Source organism: Chaetodon auriga, chromosome 12, assembly GCF_051107435.1.
Source record: "Chaetodon auriga isolate fChaAug3 chromosome 12, fChaAug3.hap1, whole genome shotgun sequence".
NCBI lineage: Eukaryota > Metazoa > Chordata > Actinopteri > Chaetodontiformes > Chaetodontidae > Chaetodon > Chaetodon auriga.
The window spans coordinates 10,950,201-10,971,679 of record NC_135085.1 but is presented as its reverse complement, the minus strand read 5'-3'; the positions used below and the strand labels follow the sequence as shown (position 1 = coordinate 10,971,679).

The 21,479-nt window shown below is 42.2% G+C and overlaps 3 protein-coding genes and 3 non-coding genes across 6 annotated transcripts; 4 read left to right on the top strand and 2 right to left on the bottom strand.

The window, feature by feature from the left end:
• Window positions 1-4,603: 4,603 nt before the first annotated feature.
• On the top strand, window positions 4,604-5,147 carry ctxn1 (cortexin 1). The gene has a single exon (XM_076744267.1). It carries the CDS (start codon window positions 4,741-4,743, stop codon window positions 5,014-5,016), a length of 276 nt encoding a protein of 91 aa, XP_076600382.1. The 5' UTR covers window positions 4,604-4,740; the 3' UTR covers window positions 5,017-5,147.
• Window positions 5,148-10,102: 4,955 nt separating this feature from the next.
• LOC143329403 (ceramide synthase 2-like) lies at window positions 10,103-17,323 on the top strand. Its single transcript, XM_076745264.1, has 11 exons — window positions 10,103-10,259; window positions 10,928-11,095; window positions 12,167-12,284; window positions 12,857-12,975; window positions 13,187-13,244; window positions 13,321-13,371; window positions 14,723-14,815; window positions 15,108-15,236; window positions 15,960-16,069; window positions 16,179-16,332; window positions 16,434-17,323. The coding sequence occupies exons 2-11, from the start codon at window positions 10,929-10,931 to the stop codon at window positions 16,650-16,652; spliced, it is 1,218 nt and encodes a 405-aa protein (XP_076601379.1). The 5' UTR covers window positions 10,103-10,259; window position 10,928; the 3' UTR covers window positions 16,653-17,323.
• On the bottom strand, window positions 13,902-13,973 carry trnam-cau (transfer RNA methionine (anticodon CAU)). Its single transcript has one exon. It is a non-coding gene; the product is annotated as a tRNA-Met (tRNA).
• On the bottom strand, window positions 16,907-16,979 carry trnar-ccu (transfer RNA arginine (anticodon CCU)). Its single transcript has one exon. It is a non-coding gene; the product is annotated as a tRNA-Arg (tRNA).
• A 1,100-nt stretch (window positions 17,324-18,423) lies between the features above and the next one.
• On the top strand, window positions 18,424-18,497 carry trnan-guu (transfer RNA asparagine (anticodon GUU)). The gene has a single exon. It is a non-coding gene; the product is annotated as a tRNA-Asn (tRNA).
• A 132-nt stretch (window positions 18,498-18,629) lies between these two features.
• On the top strand, window positions 18,630-20,941 carry LOC143329134 (ubiquitin-ribosomal protein eL40 fusion protein-like). The gene is made up of 5 exons (XM_076744886.1): window positions 18,630-18,779; window positions 19,147-19,258; window positions 19,538-19,624; window positions 19,713-19,815; window positions 20,711-20,941. The coding sequence occupies exons 1-5, from the start codon at window positions 18,699-18,701 to the stop codon at window positions 20,802-20,804; spliced, it is 477 nt and encodes a 158-aa protein (XP_076601001.1). The 5' UTR covers window positions 18,630-18,698; the 3' UTR covers window positions 20,805-20,941.
• The last annotated feature ends 538 nt before the right edge of the window (window positions 20,942-21,479 follow it).

Below are 21,479 nucleotides of genomic sequence, written 5' to 3'. Positions count from 1 at the left end.
TGATTTGATTATGAGCTCCTTCAGGACAGTGTTATGATCCACTGACTATTAATTAAACCTACAGGGAGAGCCCATGTGGCCTCAGGTGGGGGAGATGTGGCTGTGTATGGGCGACAATCTGTTCCAGTGTTTGTACAGTTTTAATTGTGTCAATTAATTACTTCTCACAGTGAGTGTCTGAAGCTTAGCCACAGGCGGGTTGAACCACTTATTTTGTTCCACATCTTGATCATGTTTTCTCCTGCAGGTCAGCAAAACTTGCAATGCAGTCTGACATAAGTCATCTTATACAACCCATAATATTGAAGTCTTTCTCTAAACATATGCAGCCTGCAGGTCAACTGTTTCAATCCTTCACCTCTGAGAAACTCTCTATTAGCTCCTTTTCCAAACAAATCACAACATGATTTATTCAGGAAGTGCAGATTATCAATATGACAAAGCAGACAACTGGCCAAAGGCTCCTTACTTGAGGGGAGTCCTAAAATTAAATCAAAGGGTCTTGAAAAGGTTAAAATGTGTTACCTGCGTTATTATTGGATCAGCTGCACTGTTTTATGGATGGGCTGTGATCTAATTTCATTTCACCTGCAATTTCTATTGTGTTTACATGGCACTTATTCCTAAATCAATGTGTGTTTAATGAAATTACCACAAACTACCGGCAGCACAGCAAACCTCGGGGATGGGGTGGATGGTCAGTAGGGGCCCACAGCTCATTTCTGCCCCTCGGGTCTGATGGCTGGTTTATTCAGCCATGCGTGTTTTGTACCCAAAGGCATAGCCAGCATTTTAATACAGAGGTCATGAGTCTAAATCCCCCTCACCCCACACACACACACCAAACATATCTTAATTTGGGGGGTATTTCATTGTTACCTGTTCAGTTATATTTTCAGCAAGTTTTATTTAAATACAGCAGTTCTTTTAGGAAACTCCTAAGAAATAATAATAATAATAATAATGATAATTCAACAATCAGTCAAAAACCCAATTAAAATAATGATTGTGTGAGCTGTAATAAGAACATAGCCTTTATTTTCAACCCTATTATCATCACCAGATCACACAATTCTTTCAATGAATCTTTCTAGGAAATTATAGACCCTTGAAAGCAAACAGTTAAACTAGTTACAAGCAAAGTATTTACCTTTATGGTCTTTTTTCTGCGCACCTGTCGCCTGTCAGTGTGCAAAAGTTGTTAAAGGCTCATTCTAAGAAAATGGGAGAATTATCAATTTGGAGTAAACAACAATAAAAGCTTTTGCCACCTCTGTCTGTGACATACTGGCAGCGTGGCTTCATGGGCCCCTCGGTGTCCGTGCCCCACGCTGTCCTCTTACATAATGCAAAAGCCACACACGGCTTTCGGCGCTTTACTCATCCAAACGAAAAGATTATGTGTGCAGTATATACAGCCGTACGCGGACAGGGGGGAGGGCGTTGGGGCGGATCCCTCAAAGTGAGCCGACTTAAAAGCTCCTGACAAAGCGGAGGAGGTGCTGCGGGACGTGACGGAGTCCAGACCTGGAGCTCCGTGTGCAGGCTGAGGGGCCGGAGCTGTCCGCGGTGCTGAACAGCTGCGGGATCAGCAGCACGCCGCGTCTCTGACTGCGCGTCCTCACCTGAGACACCAGCCCGAAGGTAAGTCCTCTGACCCTGTCCACCTCCAAGTTCTCACCGGAGTGACGGATTTGTTGGTTTGAGTGAACTTCTGCGTGAAGGAGTCAGTGTGGAGCGGTGAATGTCTACTTTGAATTACTCGTTTGCAAGTTGTCCTGTGTGCTGCTGCAACTTTGTGCTGTTGTGTAACTTCATGTGAACAATTCACAGAATGAACTGAGAGTTTTAGCAGAGAGAAAATGCTTAATATTTCTTAGTTTTAGAGAGGCGATAAGTGTCCTGCTACCATCAGCATCACACTAAAACAGCCAATATTCATGTTAGAAGACACTCCAGGTGATTACGCTTTCCTTCACAGACTGAGAACGTGGACAACTGTTTTCTGACTGTTTTGAAGCACAGTGGTAACAGCTTCAGCTTTAAAGGGAGATAAATAAATAAAACCCATCTGCTTCTTTCTGCTTTCACTTAAGAGACGTTAGACAAAAGTTTAAAATGCTTGTCTTTGAATCTTTGAATTACTTTTACTATTTCTGTGTTCAAGAAGCTTTACCAGAAAAAATAAACATCGAAGGAGTGAAAGTCTTTGGGGTGATGTAATCAGAGATCACCACCAGCAGCGATGAAAGAAAGGTGGAGGTGACACTGAGATAATGTTTTTAGATGCCGTAAAATCAGATGACAGAGCTTCAGCTGTGGATATTGAGCTTTGTTCCGCCTGTAGTCCCACATTCAGGGTTTATCATTTCACCCTTTATATTTGGAGAAGTCCTTGACATTTTCAAAGCTGCTGTCATAATCCAGAGGTATAACTGGGAGGTATTACAGGTATTACAGCCACGAGGAGCGCCATATGTCACCACATGTGCTCTGTCCTATTTCATCGAGGCTTTGAAATGATAAACTGTGATTCTATGATATTTGTCCATATTTTACATCCAGTTTGGGCTCCAGAACATTTAAAAGTCAGTTTTTATTTTCTTGTGTGTGTGTGTGTGTGTGTGTGTGTGTGTGTGTGTGTGTGTGTGTGTGTGTAATTCAGAAGTGGTCAGGCATCACCCTGTGATTTATCTGCTGTTTAGGAACCAATGCAGCTCTGTCAATGAGGATCTATGAGCCATGAAATTGATGTCCTTTCTTTTATATTCTTTAAAGCTGATTTGCTTTAAATCCTCCTTCTCAGCTCTGTGGTGGCTGTATAACATTTTGATTTTGGGTAACCTGCAGAGCTTTTGAGTGAACTGAAAATATACAGCGACTTCCCCGGTCACCTTTTGCAACCCTCCATCTTCAATGGGTCCTCATATCTGCTGAGTTTGCCTGCGAATAAGAACAACTCGAGGCCTTCGATATAAAAAAAGCCTCCCACACCACTGTATATTCTGCCAATGTAGCATAAAGTGCACTGTCAAGTGGAGCTGCAGTGACTAGTAAATATTTTGGCTCTGTTGCATAACTCTCTATAAAAGTGTATTTTGACTGGGCAGACACTCAAAAGGATTTTAATCTCAGTTAACTTTTAAATCCAGTCTTGTGCCACTTCCTTTCATGGCGGCTGATAAAAATCAGTCACATGCTAAAACCGTACAAATCCTCTGTGCAGGAAAAGCAGGTCTTTGATGGTAAATGTGTTATTTGCATCAACTCCTATTGTCCAGCTTTCAGCAGCAGCCTTCCTCTCAGTGATTTGCACTTACTGACTCTACCTAACATGTCGTCCTCTTGTGTGAACTTCAAGGCTCTCCGCTGATTTTTGAGTCGTCACTTGGCTTCTTCTTCTTCTATACATGCAGCCACCAGCCATTTGATAATTGATTCTGAGGCAGGCAGTTTCTTTCATTATGCCGTCAAGTCTCCTATTAAAGCTTCGCTCGGCCCTTCAGTCCCATCATCCAGAGAGCAGGGGAGCTATCAATGTGTCTTTGCGAGGATTGGCGGGGTGGTAAGGAGGGAGACGGAGTCTCCTGGAATAGAATCTGCTGACTTGGGAGTGCACCTACCACAGGAAATGTCTCTCCACTCCACAGCCCATTAAAGAGGCTACGGAGAGTGTTTCTGTGCAAGAGTGCAGCAACTCTCTAAGGGTTTTCCCCACATTTCTCTCTTCCCTCATCAGTGTCTGATTTATTTATCTTGTACTATGCTGTACCTGAGTTCAGGAGAGGGGTAGTGCTTCTGTCTTGTCTCAGTTATGTTCTGCACAAGAAAGATTAGAAGATTTGACAGAATGTGCAATAACAGTTTTAAAGTGAGACTGTGTGCTGGCAGGGACACTGCAGGGTTTGGGCCACCTGAAAACACCTCATGAGAGCCCTGAAACCATAAGAATCTACAATCCTCAACATGTTGCAGGGCCCCTGTCCAGCTCTGGACCCTTGAATCAGATCAGATGTGTCTCACTCACTCACTCACTCATCTTGTGTCTTTTTTTCCCTCTTAGGTATCTTGATGAGTGAATCCCAAAATGAAGAGGTTCCTGGTGATGAAGGGCTAAAAATAGAAGCTTTCTCATCACAGTAAATCACCGACTCATTGCAACACGGCCAGCCCGTTCCAGTGACTCGATACAAAAACGCTGTCTGAAGCTCCACAACACGGATCGTTTACAGCCTGCAAGCACTTTGATTGATCTATGGAACATCTTTGGCTACTCGATTGGAATTTATACATCACTTTGTAATCAAAAGAAATGCCTCTCTAGGGCTGCTATTGGATGACACTTAGGAGGGCTGGGCAGATAGTAGTGACCTCAGTCTTTGCATTGAAAACAAGCGAGTGTAAGTGAAAGAAAGCAAGAAGTTAGCTCTTGTTAAATCTCTCTAAGCATGCCTGAGCTTGCTGCTCAGGTCACCAGAGGGCTTATTAATTTGCACTACTGATTTGCAACACGTTACCTCTGCAGGAATAATTTCTTTGCCTGGATGACTGGTGGGAAACGCTGCTGCTGAGTTCAGACAGTTGACATCTGCCAGATGTGATCTCACTCCAGGCTTAGAAATCACTCTCAGTTACAAAGATGACCCAGCAGAGCCATGCCATCCCTCACAGCTATTGACTGCAAAATAAAACTCACACGGTAAACGAATTCAACCTTCAAAACATTCCCTCACACCCACGATGAGCGACACAAACTACTGGGTTGTGGACTACGAGCTCTCCTCTCCTGCACCGCCCGGGTTCCCCAGGAGCCCGACGGTGCTGCAGCCCATGGCAGGGCACCCAGAGCAGGGAACAGCCCTGTGTTTTGTGGGCCTCCTTGTGCTGCTGCTGCTCTTTCTCGTTGTTCGCTGCGTCCGTATCTTGTTAGATCCCTACAGCAGCATGCCGGCATCATCATGGACTGACCATAAGGAGGGACTGGACAGGGGACAATTTGATTATGCACTGGTGTAAAGAGGAGGGAGCAGGAGATGAGGAGGGGGATATGTGAAGGTTCTTTTGAGGATGATGATGTTTGTTGCTAAAAACTAAAAGTTTCAGCTACTGAAGATGAGAGAATCTGCAGTGTGTTACAGTATGTTGATGTTTGGCTGGACTAATGCAAGCTGTCAAGACAACAGCAGCATAAAAGCCATTGAACAGTGTCTGTGGAAGGATTAATACAGCGGGGCAGACAGAAGAGGAACAGACACACCAGAAGTGGTGTGCCCACTTTAATTTACAGCAATTCATGTGTTATCAGAGACGTATGGTGTATGCGATGTTACGCTGCAGCTTTTAGAGCAACGAGCACTGCAGGAAGACAACGATCAGTATCTCAGCATTACGCTTATCGTTTTGTAATTCTATACAGTTTTTATGAATACCAGGCCTGAATTCTAAATAGAGAGCGGAGCTGCTGCAGGAGAGGCCCTGATCGAATAAAAGAGGAATTAAATGTGTTTAGGCCAGACATGGAAGTCATTTAGACAGAACTAATACGTACTGTTGCTGCAGACTCCGAGACAAGACTGTCAACTTTATAGGATGATTTACTGTTAAGATGTAAAAATGATATTTCCTCTGCAGCTTTTATTCTTGATTTATTTTTTTATTTGGAAGTGCAGCTGAACCAAACATTTAGAAGATGTCACAGTTTCTCTGGAACTGGAAACCTTTTATTTAACTTCAATTAATGTGAACCATGCTGGATATTGTCTAAGATGATCCTCAGGTAAAATGATTTCTAATTAACCAAAGCCTCTGTCATTTGATTGAATCACTTAAATTGAGCTTAAGTTGCTATTTGTATCTATTTTCTTTACAATTCTCTGTGTCCTAAATTTCAATCTTATGTCATTATAAGAGCCAAAGTTTATAATACATAACAGTTAATACAGCATACTTTATTTGGGTTGTCCTGTTTCATGTCGTTCTCCCTTTAAGAGGCTTATGAGGCTCAGAGCAGGGGGTCACAGCTCTGGCTGAATATGTGTCATATAAAGTTCTGATTATGAAATGCATGTACACCAAGTTCCTCCGCCTAATCCCTTTTTGCCTTTAGGCCCCGTCCAGCGCACCAGCCAAATCTGTTCAACAGTGCCTGTAGAAATGTGAGAAAAGCTAATATCTGTTTCATACTAATGATGTTATTGCTCCTTTTGCCACTTGTTTTGTAATATTGTTTCTGCCCTTATTATACTGTAAAGTCCTTTGAAGTGTGGCAATGAAAGACTCTTTATAAAGATTAGTATTAATATTATACTGATTTGCTAAAATGTTGATTTGATTCCTTGATGATGACCAAAAACTGTTTATTAATACCAAACTATTGTATATGGTCCAAATTCCTGGATATAGAGGTTTGTTTTTTTTAATGAAATAAAAGCTTTTGTCTTGTCTTGATTTTAGAAAGTTTCATTTCCTTACAGACCTGCAACACACACACACACACACACACACACACACACACACACACACACACACACACAAACACAAACTTTTAATTGAGCAAAGGCTGTCCTGACTGCTGCCCCAAAGTCAATATGAGTAAGATTTAGAGCAAATGAAATCAATCGAATAATCAATCGGAGGCTCGTAAAGAGACACAGTCAGTTGATTTATGGGAATCAACCCTCCCAGAGGCAGATCAACCCCCCTGATGAAATATATCCCTACGCTGAGTGACTTAGAGCCTCATCGCAGCACTCTGCTTGTTTGGATGAGACAGATGTTTATAAGTAAGAGCAAACTTCACTGCCAGTCGTTGGGTTTTCAAAAGATCCACATCAGTCATCACATTAAGAGTGAAAAAAGTATTAAACCAGAGTTTGGAATATTTCAGACGAGACTCGCATATTTAAAACCTTTCTAATCTTCCTAATCAGATTAGAAAGTGTAGTTCTATAGATTTAGAGTGTGTTTCCTGAATGCATTTTGATGGAGTTTTTCAGCAGGATTTCCCCATATTTCCCGTTTCAGCCTCATCCTTCCCGGTTGATCTCCCTGCCTTTGACTGTGAGCACTCAGGAATTAAGCCATCTGGTTAGTTGTGACCTCCTCTGGATGCTTTGAGAACTACAAGTGTCAACTGATCACTGAGGGATCAATCAGTGCTCTAATGCGCTTCTATAAGAAGAAACACAGAATAACACATAATGGATACATGCGTACAATCCTTTGCTCAAAGCTGCTGGCTAACTGATGAACTGTATATGTGGAGCCCATTTCCACAATTCAATCATCTGAGAATTGTTCTGAAATTGTCTCACATTAGCTGCTGCCCTGCAGAGTATTCTATTATTTAAAGAGAACACACATTTTAACCATGCTAATGGCATGGCTCTAGGGGTGGAAATGTTGGTCTGTAAGATGGTCCACCACTTCAGTCCAGACTGAAATTTTTCAACAACCTTTGGATGGACTGCCATGAAATTTTGCAGAGACATTCATGGTGCCCAGAGGAGGAACCTTAATGACTATCATGAGCCCCTGAGTTTTCCTGTAGCTGTTCATGAGGATTACATCTGTGGTATTGAGAGAAATGTCACAACCATTTGAGGGATGGTCATTAAATTTGGTTCATTCTTGTTCTTCTGAGGATGAGCTGCAGTGCATTTGGTGGTCTCTCACCTCGCACCATCATCTGGTCAAATTTGTAACTGTTCCTATACTTTGGTCTGTGACTGAGTACCTGCAAAACTAATGACATCATGCTCAGTGGCGCTTTGTGTTTAGTGCTAATCAGCAATATATTAGTATGCTAACACTATAACTCTAAGATGGTGAACATGTTAAGCATTATACCTGTTAAACATCAGCATGTTAGCATTGTCATTGTGAGCATGCTAGCATGTTAATGCTAGTGAGGAAATTAGGGCAAGTAATCTGTGGTGATAAGCCTTGCACAAAGAGTGACCAGCCAGACTTTGGTAAGTGGACAACAACAGCCCTCTACAGTTTATCAGGCTTCAGCAGATGGCTGGAAGCACAGTGTAACACCCCCACCTCATTAGTCCGGCAATTAACAGAACAGATTTTGCTTCAGTGGGTTCTGACAATTTACTTCCTTGATAAAACAACAAAGGCCCTCAGTTCCCCTCATCCTCTTACACTGTACACACAGACACATACACAGACACACATGTGCATGTGCACACAGATATGGAAATAAGGCTGGATCACAGAAAAATATGACCTCAGCCTTGACATGCAAAGCAGAACTTGTTCCGTGTTGACAAGCGCGACACTTTCCACATATCACAATATTGCTGTGGTGAAGTGTGTATATAAATCTTATTGTAATGGTAATGCTACTACAATTCTTCTAATTAAGATATGTCGCACTAATCAAAATTTAAAAGACAAAAAAAACATTATTAACTTTTTTAGACTTCACATTGTTGAAACAAGGCATATGTGTCTGTCTCACGAGCATACAGGCTAGGCAGGTGCACACAGTATGCAAATACCTTTCTGAATGTGCACAGGCTAATTTTCTGGTAATGTGACTCCATCCCACATTAAAGTATAGAAACTCACTTGTAGGCTACGCAGAACTCCCAGCACACAGACACAACACGCACATGCACACACAAATACAAACAGAAGTGAAGCACGGCCCACACAGGCATGCAAATCATATTTGTCCACCCTAAAATGTACACAGGCCGTCTCTCCCAGTAGACACGGTCCTTTAAACATATTATTTACATATTCACAACGGAATAAAACACCTATGCTTGAGACATAGCACAGCTGTGGTCCTGATTGATGTGCATGACAAAAAAGAGCAGTTCATCTGCATAACAGTACTGATGTTATCAGCCGACGGCCTCCTTATCCCCCTCCATGACAATACTATCAGCTGAGAGTGTTGGCTGAAGAGCACGATGGTGTGAGGACTACTGGAGTGTGTGTCTGTGTTTGTGTTGGCATGGGCTGAGAAGAAGTCTGTGTGTGTGTGTGTGTGTGTGTGTGTGTGTGTGTTTAGAGGGAGTGTGTGCTATAACAATTTGAATAGAACCCTTGATGACATGACACAATTGTTCAAAAGGAAGTGTGAGCTCAGCAGCAGGAATACACACACACACCTGGAGGGATGTGTTTACCTTCAAACTCTGAAGTCCTGGAAGTGTTCAGGATAGTTGCTTTGGGCGTCAAGAACTGCTGTCCTGGACGGCAGTAGCACAGGAGAAGTTAAGCATTATAGACTGCACATCATGTCAGTTTCATAGGTTAATGCCAAATGCTTAAAAGTAGAACAATGGCACAAACACAAAGGGTCATAAGGTCAGTGTCAGTTACACAGCAGTATCTAAAGTTTGCTAACCTTAGCTAGCATGGTGTCCAGACCAGACCAAGTGAGGCGGCAGCAGCAAATCTCCTTTTAACTCACTACATTTTGTTGACGAATGAATCAAATTTTTCATTAGTCAAGCATTAATATGTTATTTCTTCTTTTGTATTTCTAATTCCAAGCCTATATATTAACCTTTGCAGTACATTACAGGACTAATAACGGCAATTTTATTATTTAACACTGTAAAGTGTATAATAGCCCAATAATAGCCGAGTGCTTCCATTGTTACCCATGCTGAGTTAATGGGTTATGAGCAGGAGACGCCCCAGGTGTTTCATTAACTGCTCATCCATCAAGTTACACCATCCTGTTAGTAATAGACAGAGAATACCGGAAGCTTTCAGAATAAAAGTACACGTAAGCTACTTGTATGAACAGATGTTGTAGACTGCACAGAACTGTGACGGATAATGGGTTGAAATTAATTAAACTTTAAACTTTTTTGGAAGATAGCAATATTCCGCTAATTTGGCTGCTTAATGTCTTGTGGCAGAGATTCGTATTCAGTAACATTACAGTTAGAGGGCATTTGCACTTATTTGTGTTGTGTCTTCGCATAAATGTGCTTTTGGAAAGCAAATGACGGCTTTCTGCTAACAGAAACCATTAAAGAGGTGTCGCGTTCTCTACAGATGCTATTATTTTGAAATTATCATCCCAATCTTCTCCTCATCTTGCCTAACTTGACACCTAAACCGTGACGACTGGACTGCTCTTCGCCAGTGTGGTCGTTAGGATACAGCGGAACCGAAGCGCGTCGCCGGCCAATTAAGGCTGAAACAAAGTCTTAGTTCGTAGTGGATTTTATTCTTCTGACCTCTGAACTGATCAGTCCATCATTTCGAGCTGTCGGCAGGTGAGTTTCCCTTTTCTTTCAACACCTTAACCACAACTTGGTGTGTTTCACTGTGGAAATGAATGCACCGTTCCTCTGTTTGTTTTCAGTCTGGTTTTCACCCTACATAAGATAAATAACATTTCTACATGTTCCTGGATAGACAGGATTACACAGTCTCTAGCTGAGTTAATGCTTTTTATTCTGGGACAGTTTACAGTTATTTTATGCCCTTATGTTATGTTTCTCTTACGTTTCTCAGCTTTGTGAACTTCATGTATGATTCAGTAAGATTGAGATTCAGTGAGTGACATTCCTGTAGGATGTTAATCTTAATGTATTGTTTATAGCTTTAGTATTATTTATTAATGATGATAATATTATTTAGATGGAGTTTTGTTGTTGAGGTAGAGATACTATATGTGGCTGATATTACACCATATTGTCCATAAGCTCTCAGGATGTTTATGGTACAGTACTAACACACACACACACACACACACACACACACACACACACACAATCAAATAAGTGATTCTGCCTCTGAGGTCTCACTCTACTCACTGCCTACTTACTCTGGTACAATCCAAGTACCAGACTTCCTTGGACTATGAGGAAACCTCTGGTATAAACATCATCTTCACCATGTTTAACTGTCTTCATCACCTCTGCCTGTCCATCCACGGCAGAATGGCCCTCCTACCTGACGTATGGAGGCAGGACTACTGGCTCCCTCCAGGTGTGACCTGGAGAGACATGGAAGAGCTGGCAGACTCTGAGCGACCGTTACCCCACGACCTCCTCATCGCTCTGCCCCTCGCTCTGGGCTTTGTGGGCCTGCGCTACGTGTTTGAGAGGTAAAACACACCTGCTGTCTTTGCTCCGTAAAGAGCCGGGTGATGTGTTTGGGTGGGATATTGTAGGCTTTACAGGTCGGGGCAATGTGGTCTGTGTGTCTTTAACAGTTAAACACAATAACATCTACATTCCTCGTTTAAGAAGGATTACACCTGAAAAAGGCAGTATTATTTGACTTGGAGAGACACAGAAATGTTGCCTAAGTGGAAGATAGTCAGTGAAAGGTACTTTAAATTTTTCTGCAGACCAGAGTCTGTTTGCATGGGATACTTTTTGGTCATGATTTTCAAATTGAAGAGACAAATCTAAGGAAGCACATGCTCAGTTATCAGCTTTTAAAAATCTCTCGACTGTTCGCAGCAAAGACAGAGGGAGTGTTGCAGCGGGCTTGTTCTGAGTGCAAACAAACCTCAAAGGCACATCTCTCTCTCTCTCTCTCTCACACACACACACACACACACACACACACACACACACACACACACACTGCCTTCAGGGTTTTTGATTGGTTGATTACATCTCCAGTGGGTTCACTGTGGTAACATTCATGGCAGTGAAGAGTGAGTGGAATCTAATGGCTGGTTAAACCCAGTTAAAATGTCATTATTATGTGGTATTATTCCACCACACTGTGCTACTTTATTCTGCAGTATTCTGCTATCTCATAGTTTTTATATAAGGTATATGCATATATAAATGGTTTTTCAAATACATCACATTTGCACATTAATTTAGTACATGTAGCTTTCTAGACGTGTGTATATTTAGAATACTTCTTTAAAGGTCTGTCATGTTTCTAATTGCTGTTCTGGCCTGTTTCTTGTGCTGCAATGCTAAATTTCCCTCCTGTGAATTGATAACATTTTATCATATCTTGTATACAAATATGTGTCAGGCTTAGTGGTAACATTTCCACACACACACACACACATGCACAGTGCTTTGTTAGCTGCTCTAACACACATACACTGTATATACAACCTTAAGTACGGCTAAACAACCCTGACTGTCCTACAGAGGGTGTTATGTTATCGCTTGTGTAAGCTGTCTTTTGTCTTCCTTGCCTGCAGGTTCTGTGCCCCACCCATGGGCAGATGTTTGGGGGTAAAGAATAGATCACAAGTGAGCGCTGCCCCCTCCCCGAAGCTAGAGTCGTTTTACACCCAGAGGAGCAGACAGCCGACACAGGTTGGTCTGAAAGGCCTCAGCATGCGTGTGCTTCAGCTCGATTTGTGGCACATTTTCATTTAAACTGGAGGAAGTTATCTGAGCACAATGAAAAAGGATCCAGACGAACGGTTTTTAAATGTCTCCAATGTTCATTTGAGACATTGACTTCCTCTTGTGAGTTGTGTTTCTTGTGAGTTGTGTTTGAGTGTTGTGATGGTAACACATCCTTGTTCCTGGAAAACCCAGCCTGAGGGAAAACACATCACCATATGTACAGATGTTACACACCCACAAACACACACATTATTCTTTCCCAGCTTTTGGATCAATTAGAAATGCTTATATTCTATATGTATATATACACTCAGAAAATAATAAACAACTCCCAGCAGCATGTTTGTTTAATTGATCCTTAACACCAGTGGGGCAACATCACTTGCAGTAACTTAATACCAGCGTCCATTCAGGGCAGTGACGCTCAGATGATCTGATGGAAAGAATAACATCCACTGCCTCTTATCTCTTTCTCCCCTCTGCCAGTTCTGCTTACTCATTCATTCATTCATTCATTCATTGCATTGTTGTTTCAGAGTGAAATAGTTACTTTGATGTCGCTCTGTGGCAAAACCCAGAGGCAGATTGAGACCTGGTTCAGACTTCGCCGGAATCAAGACAGGCCATGTCAAACCAAGAAGTTTGGTGAGGCTGCGTAAGTGCTTTCTCTTCCACGGTTCAGGTTACAGATGGCTTCCTCCTTCGCCACCCACTGCAAAAAGCCCTTGAGAACTTGGCTAATTTTGCAGGAGTTTCCACTGCAAACAGAGAAACAGCTGTGTTCATTTGTCGACTTCTTTACATTTTTAATGCGCTTTGTGTTTTAATGTTCAAAATACCTGATCTCAAGTGTTTTCATCTTGCAGGTGGAGGTTTGTTTTCTACCTCACGGCCTTCATTGCCGGACTGGCCTGCTTGATCGATGTGAGTTTCAAAAAGGTTTTGTAGCATTTCCAGTGAACAGCTGTGTTCTTAAACCTCCCTTTAACTTCCTCCACAGAGGCCGTGGTTCTGGGACCGCAGTGAATGTTGGAGGCAATATCCAGTTCAGGTGAAACATTACTTTCCAGTACATCATTTCACTGCTGTGGATAATTAGTATGTCTTGCTTTGTTACTGCAGTATTTTCGTTAGTGTCCACCTACAATATAACGTGTGTCTCTGACAGCAAGGAAAGCCTCGTTTGATGTGGAATCAGTTTTGAAGGGAAGTCGGACTGAAATCTGAGTTTGGGGAAACAGATTAAATGTGTTTTAAAGAGGAAATGTGAAACAAGCACAATATATTTCCTCATTCATATTACAGAGAACAATGAATAATCTGTGTCGTTAATTTAAATCCAGTTACTCATCCTATGGTTAAATGAGTCAAGGGATGTGAGCAGACATGCAGCAGCAGGTCCCGCCTGCTGTTTAAATGTGATTGCTGTCAAACTTGCTATGAAAAATACTTTATGGGCCTAGAGCATATCATTTTGATTAAAAAGAAACAAACTAACACCAAAGCAATGACTTTGAATTGCCATCTTTCTTGGTCTGATTGCCAAAACCCAAGAAGCAGTTTCTTTGTAAAAGGCTGATATAGCAGAGGATGGTTTCGATCCATCGACCTCTGGGTTATGGGCCCAGCACGCTTCCGCTGCGCCACTCTGCTGCTCATACCCAGAGTCACTGCAGAATCCCTGTTACGAGACCTGAGCCTTGTCTGTTAGGACGTTAGACTGTTTGAGTTCGTCTCTTACAGCAGTCATAGGGTGTATTTCATCATGCTTCGTCATGTCCTCTCTCCTCCTGTGACCCGGTTATAATTCCCCCTCTGCCATCATGGGGGATCTTCCAATCCCTTAAATGCACCTTGAGGAGAGAGGAGGCCTCTGGAGGAGCTTAGGAAGGGATGCGAGTGAGGGAAGCAAGGACACATGTTAGCATAATGAAAAGCACCTTTGGTGTGAAGAAGAATCGGGGAATCATGGGAGTGTTCACGACCTGCCTGATGTTGTTCAGTGTAGCCCAGACTCCAGATGAATTGAAAAAAGTGACAATGCCTCTTACGGCTCCACAAAGCCCAAAAAGTGGGGTCTTCATATGTCCTTCTTTGTCCAACCTCAAGCCCAGAAGACTGAGAAGGCGAGAACCAGTGAATTTTGGGCCTTTTTGAGTGAAAAATAGCTGAATCCATCATCAGAATAGTTGGAGATTAATGTCATTCCCTGCTTGTTTGATGGTACTTGACTGAAAGGATGTACAACAGACACAGTGCACTTCCTAATCGACATTTTGAGTGAAATCCTCCAGCTGTTCCTCTCTCTGCTGATATGGCTCCATTTTTGTGCCACCAGTAAATGTCTCTGTGTTTTTTTTTAATAACTTTTTATTGACTTTTGAGTAATATTTTGTCCACAGCCCATGGAGAGAGCTCATTACTGGTACTACATGCTTGAGTTGGGTTTTTATGGCTCTTTGCTCCTCCGGATCTCTGTGGACGTCAAGAGGAAGGTGAGGACCTTAGCATTCGTTCATCGATAAATGTTTCAGGTTTCGAAACTTTATTGCCTCACAATACATTTGCCCTTTAGAGAAGGACATAAGTAAAGGTATTAGCCCGATGATCGCTTCAGCTGGGTCATATTTCACACCTGATGACTTGCACTACTGCTGTAATGAGAAACTTCACTGGACACACGGTTAATAAGTAACTATAACAGCAGGGATTTAAATTCTGTTGACACATGAAGGTCATTTTATTTCACTGAGTCGATACACTACATATCTTTTTTTTTTTTGCCAGGATTTTAAAGAACAGGTGATCCATCATCTGGCCACCATCTTCCTGCTCAGTTTCTCCTACTGTGCCAACTACATTCGCATCGGCACCTTGGTCATGCTGCTTCACGACTCCTCTGACATCCTGCTTGAGGTAACGTGTCATCTCGTGCTTTACTCGACTCGTGCTAAATTCGACGTATTGTCTTAAATTTCTTGGAAAGGCTGCTTTCATGTAGCCTTTGTGGAAGACAAAAGAACAACTTGTACAGTGAGAGTCCCACGTCTCAAGGGCTATAGTCTAACAAGCACATGGGACCTCACAAATATAATTAATCTCTTCAGAGCAGGTCACCATAGATTCATCTCCACGTTGGCCAATTTTCTACCTCTGTGTAGCCACACTACAGTCAGACGGCCACACCGTGCTTGAGGCGCCTCTTAGAAAGTACATATCTAGGTTGAGATCTGTGTGGCAGCCTGTGGGATGCTCAACTCATTTCAGCAGGCGGATCCTGTGACTGAGTCCTGATAGCAAGCAGCCCGAGGCGACTTTTGTTTAAATGCACAAAACAAAGAATTGTAGATGAGAAACGATTTAAAGAATATTTTCATAAGCTATGCTGGATTCTTGCACTCAGGAAGACGTGCGAAAGGAAACAACAGCAGCAGAGGCAACAAAGACGTGATTGATGCTGCTCGTGTCACAGATTCATCATGGACTGAAGCTCACATGTTCATGTTTATTTCCCCCTTGTTGAAAGGGGAAATAAAGTTTTTGCACATGTTTTGTTCACTGTTGTGAGTTCGCTTCACATATAGCTTCATTTATGGTTCATATTTGTGTAATCAGTTCAATTCATTGATACTTTTGCAGTCTGCCAAGATGTTCAACTATGGCACTGGCTGGAGGAGAACGTGTGACACACTGTTCGTTGTGTTTGCTGTGGTCTTCCTTGTGACTCGACTGGTGATTTTCCCCAGCAAGTACGGTTAACTCGTGAGATGTTTTTCCATTTTACTCCTAAATGCAGGATGGGAGTCTATTGTCAGAAACACTTCTTCAACATAACTCTAATTATCTGATTATGCACAGAATCATCCATACCACCCTGGTGCTGTCCATGGAGGTCTTTGAACCTTTCGTCGGGTATTACTTTTTCAACGTCTTGCTGATGGTGCTGCAGGCTCTTCACATCTTCTGGGCTGGCTTGATCTTACGCATGGTCTATAAGTTCCTGAAAGGCAAGGTGAGAATCAGTAATCAACCACAGGGCATCTCTGACCAACATATGTTTTAACATCTGAGGTGAGATTTTCATACAAGCCCTGCGTCTGCTTCTGTCTGCAGCTGGAAAAAGACGAACGCAGCGATGAAGAGAGTGAGGTTGAGGAGGAGGACGATGATAGAGGAGGAGAGGGAAATGCAGACCGAGGAGGAGATTATTGTTGGGAGAAAAGTAAAGACACCCTGAACTCCAAACTGTGTGTGCTGACCAACAGTTGCGTCCTAAATAACTTGAGTAACCACAGGACATCTGCAGCTGACAGGATGCGCAAAGCTCAGTAAAGTGTTGATGATTTTTATTACATACCATTACCATTTTTGCCATGTTTTACACACTGAGTGATATTGGATGGATGCAACACATTAACCTCTTTCCTGCCAGTGTCCTTCATTTTAATTGAGAGTGCAATTAGACAGGTTAAGCAGTGAGAGTCAAATCGTAAGTATGTAAAATGCTGACATAGCAGAGGATAGTTTCGATCTATCGACCTCTGGGTTATGGGCCCAGCACGCTTCCGCTGCGCCACTCTGCTACTCACCCCAGATGGGACTCGAACCCACAATCCCTGGCTTAGGAGGCCAGTGCCTTATCCATTAGGCCACTGGGGCATCTGCAGTGGCATGAAACACCACTGTACAATGATGGCCAGGGATGGTGGTGAAGGACACATGAGAGCGTTCAGTGCCTGTCTGATGGTTTTCTTCATTATAACCTACACTGCAGACTGTTTGTCTTTCAGCACAATTCACAAAGGACATGTTTGAAAACAGAAAAGAGATTGTAGCTAAGAGATAGCACAACAGCAAAATAACAGATATACATGAGGTAGCTGATGTAAGACCCAGTATAGACAGCATTGGGGTTTTTTTTAATATTGTTCAATAATGAAATTGTTACACAACATGCAGTAGATATTCAAATGCAGGAAATAAAACCATCATCTTACTCTTTCTGTGTCTGTCTCTTGTGACGATTTAGCACACGGTCATGGTCTTTATCCTGATACTTAATTCATTGTTTGAGACATATCCTTGCTCAGGTTTTACCTTTTGGCTTTTTCTAAAGCAGAGCACGTTTGCATGTGTTTTTATGAAATGTGTTTACATCATATACAGTCACAGGCTGTGCAAAGATGCTGTTCCTTCTTCTGCGCCGCAGTGCCACCTGGTGGTTTGGGCCAGGATGACACGAATGGGCTGAGTGCCATCCTGGAATGTGTGTGGCGACCCAATAGTTTCAAAGATGACGTCATTGAGGTAACATCAAATACATCATCCGCGGTGTAATTGGCCTGATTAATGTAACCTCTTAACCAAAATGTAAATATATGGCGGAAATAAAGGTGGAGACGTGATCATGGCTCCAACCATTAGTGGAGCTGGTCCATGAGATGGAGTAAATGAATCATGGCTCCACTTTGCTGGCTTCCTAGTCGGATGTGAGTTTATCCTACGTTGTTATTATTGGTTATATGTGTTGTGAAAGAACCAAACTAAAATGTGCTTTGCTTCCACACGCTAATACCAGTGTTAGCTAACGTTGACAAAAAAATTGAAGTAATGTTACTGCTGGCTCGGCAGAAATTTGTCATCAAATGTTGACCCCTCAAATGTGTTAATTATGCTTTTACATGTGCAACATTTTGTTCGTCCGTTACTGCTTCATTTTACTGTATCTGTGGGCTGAATTTAAGTTAACTACTTTAAGTTAGCTAACTGGCTAGCCTAACAACTTGTCGAAGCGCATAATTTACCTGGAGGCAGCAGATGAGCGTTAACACGAGCTACTAGAGAATAAGTTCAGCATTTAACATTAGGTCACTTGTTTAGATATTTACCCTCGGCCTCTTGTTAGCTTTTCTATTTTTTGTGATTAGCCACCCAGCGGTGAAAAAGATAAATTCATGCCCCCGAGTGTCCTTGAATATTCGCGTATCTTAACTGCTACAAGGGGGCGCTACGGCACCGGTGATGTATGTAAGATTCAATAGTAATGTACGGTATGAACACAACATATTTCATAAGTGTTTATGTGGAAAGGCAAGGCATGGTTGTCTCTGTGGCGCAATCGGTTAGCGCGTTCGGCTGTTAACCGAAAGGTTGGTGGTTCGAGCCCACCCAGGGACGACAAAAATTTATGTTTTTTTTTCTGTCTTTCTTTTTACCATTTCATTACAGTGTTTTCAGAAGAGTCGTCTTAACATGTATCGCTTAAACACATCAGATCGTTACCGCTAATAAATCTACAACATGTCAGCACCTGCGATACAAGCATCAACCCTCCCTATTTGTGCAGATGTGTCGGTGAAAAAAACAAAACAAAACTGGATGAGCTCGTTTCTCCTCTGTAGCTCTGCTCCGGGCTCATCAAGTTCCTGCTCTGCCCAACTGCGAGTGAATGGTCTCGACGTAAGTGCAGATTTTATAACGTTTAAAAAAGTCGGGTTTCTGTTCGATTTTGAGAAATGCTTTGTAATATATCTTAAACTTGGTTTGTCTGCAGTACCTGTGATGTGTTTTTGGTTGTGTACAATTGGTATTTTACGTTGCACTCGTGTATGAAAATAGATTTGAACACGTGTTTTCTTTTATGTTAAGTATTTCTAATGTAAGTTGTCAGTCTGCACTGGGAACACTGGTTGTTGAAAAATGGTTAGATCTAAATCTTAGGGTTGAACTTACTCATCAGAAGTACGTTAACGGTTTTTGTTGGTTTTTAGTGTGATTTCAGTGTGTTTGTTGAGTCTCACGGACGCATGTCCTGTCTTGTTTTTAGGAAACAAAGATGCAGATTTTTGTGAAAACACTGACCGGTAAAACCATCACCCTTGAGGTGGAGCCCAGTGACACTATTGAGAATGTCAAAGCCAAAATCCAAGACAAAGAAGGTACTTTTTACTGTGAAGACTGTGAAACTGCATTGAAATTGCCCTCAAATGAACATGTTCAGCCACTTTGATGAAAAATCTGTTGTGTAATTTCTCAAACTTTGTATATTCTCTCATTTTCTCTTAAGGCTTTTTCTGCCCTTTCTGATATCACTAGTATTTAACTTGACGATGCCATCCACATCAAGCATGGGTTCCGCTCCATCGACCGCAGAGATGCAGTTTGAGCGGTCAATGACTTTTCATGCCTTCTCACAGTTGTGACTGTTTTGTTTTGAGGCATCCCCCCTGATCAGCAGCGTCTCATCTTTGCTGGGAAACAGCTGGAGGACGGACGCACCTTGTCAGACTACAACATCCAGAAGGGTAGGTGAAGCTCCCACTGTGCCAAACACCACTAATGTCACAAGGTGGGGGTATTGGTGATCCTTTGCCCTTTCCTTTCCCTCCTCAGAGTCGACCCTCCACCTTGTCCTGCGTCTGAGAGGAGGCATCATTGAGCCCTCTCTGAGACAGCTGGCTCAAAAGTTCAACTGCGACAAGATGGTCTGCCGCAAGTACGTGTACAAACACAGTACAGTGTCATATCAGTGACACTGAGCTCATTATCAGAGAGAGTTAAATGAATTTCACTTTTTTCAAGTGTATGGTCACACGACTCACACAGACAGGGAAGAAAAGAGATGGACACTGCTCATAGCTCAGTGTAGCAGCAAAAGTTGTGATGCATCATTGGGTTCATCACTTAAATGTTGCAGCCGGTGAAGGTTGGTTCAGCTGTAGCTACTTTATATACTGCAAGGTAGCTTAATCTGCAGTATTGCCTCATGATTTATTAGTATTATCATAGTCACCAACTTTGGAGATACATGATTTTCACAGGACAGGAAGGATATGCAAAAAATAATTTGTCGTTATTTATTTTCTATATATATGTAGTACTTTCTATTTATTTCATTTATAATAATTAAAGCTGTCAGACAAATGTAGTGGAGTAAAAAGTACGATATCTGCCTCTGAGATGTAGTGGAGTAGAAGTATAAAGTAGCATAAAATAAAACTCAAACTTCAAAATTGTACTTAAGTACAGAACTTCAGGAAATGTACTCAGTTACTTTCCACCACTGCAAAGGAGCTCTGTGTGTAAAGGTCTGCCAGTTTAATCAAAATATAACTGCTTATTGGCAGTACTTCATGACACACGTACAGTCGGTGTTCTTGATGATATCGTTAAAAAAAAAAATCAGTTTGACTTTTTTTTCCCAGTTTCCTCCAGTATTTGTTGGTAGAGTTCAAGGTGGAATATAATTAGCGGGTTATTAAGTGTTTCACAAAACCATCAAGCCGTGTAAATTGTCACCTAATGGAACAGGGACCACTGCCCTTTTCTCTGATGAGATGTCAGGATGATGATGGTTATTTTGATCGATTGGTTTGTTCCTCTCATGCCAGGTGCTACGCTCGCTTACATCCACGTGCTGTCAACTGCCGCAAGAAGAAGTGTGGACACACCAGTAACCTCAGACCCAAGAAGAAGCTGAAGTAGACTGCTGGAATCAAAGATCAATAATGTCAATAAAACAGTCTGCCAGGCATGATTGATAAATGGCTGGTTGCTCACTCACAGCTCTCTCCAGAATATTCTCCTGGTTTGTGTTCTGTGGATAAATCAGCTCCATATGATGAGAACATCTCAGCGTGTTCATCTGTCGTCTCCAGCTAATCTGTGGTAGAGTTTAAACATCATTATATTCCCTCACATTATAAAACTGACACTCAGAAACCATCATGGGCTGTTGTGTCCAGCTACATGTATAAGTGTACAGTATAAACCTGGGAAGTCTGCAGGGTGGTTACAAGCTGGAGTCCTGGGTGTGTTGAGTCATATTGAGTACTTAAATAGGCTATATTGATTTTAAAGGTGATTTAGCATAGATGTGATGACAGGAGCACTGATAATGTTGGATTTTATTTCTAGTGTGTCACATGTCAAAGGATGGATGCCTCGTTCACAGAAACAACACTGGAGCAGTGACACTCACTTGTAACTGGAAGCAGCCCAGTATAACCACAGTCTGATCCATTGGCCACCAAGCATTCTTCACTGGGGGACGGCATCTCAGTGGGAGTAATGTGAGAAACTGTTGTTGCACTTTGCCAACACATATTTATGTTGCCCTTTGCAGGGATCAAACCAGCAGCCTTCTGATCACAAACCTCT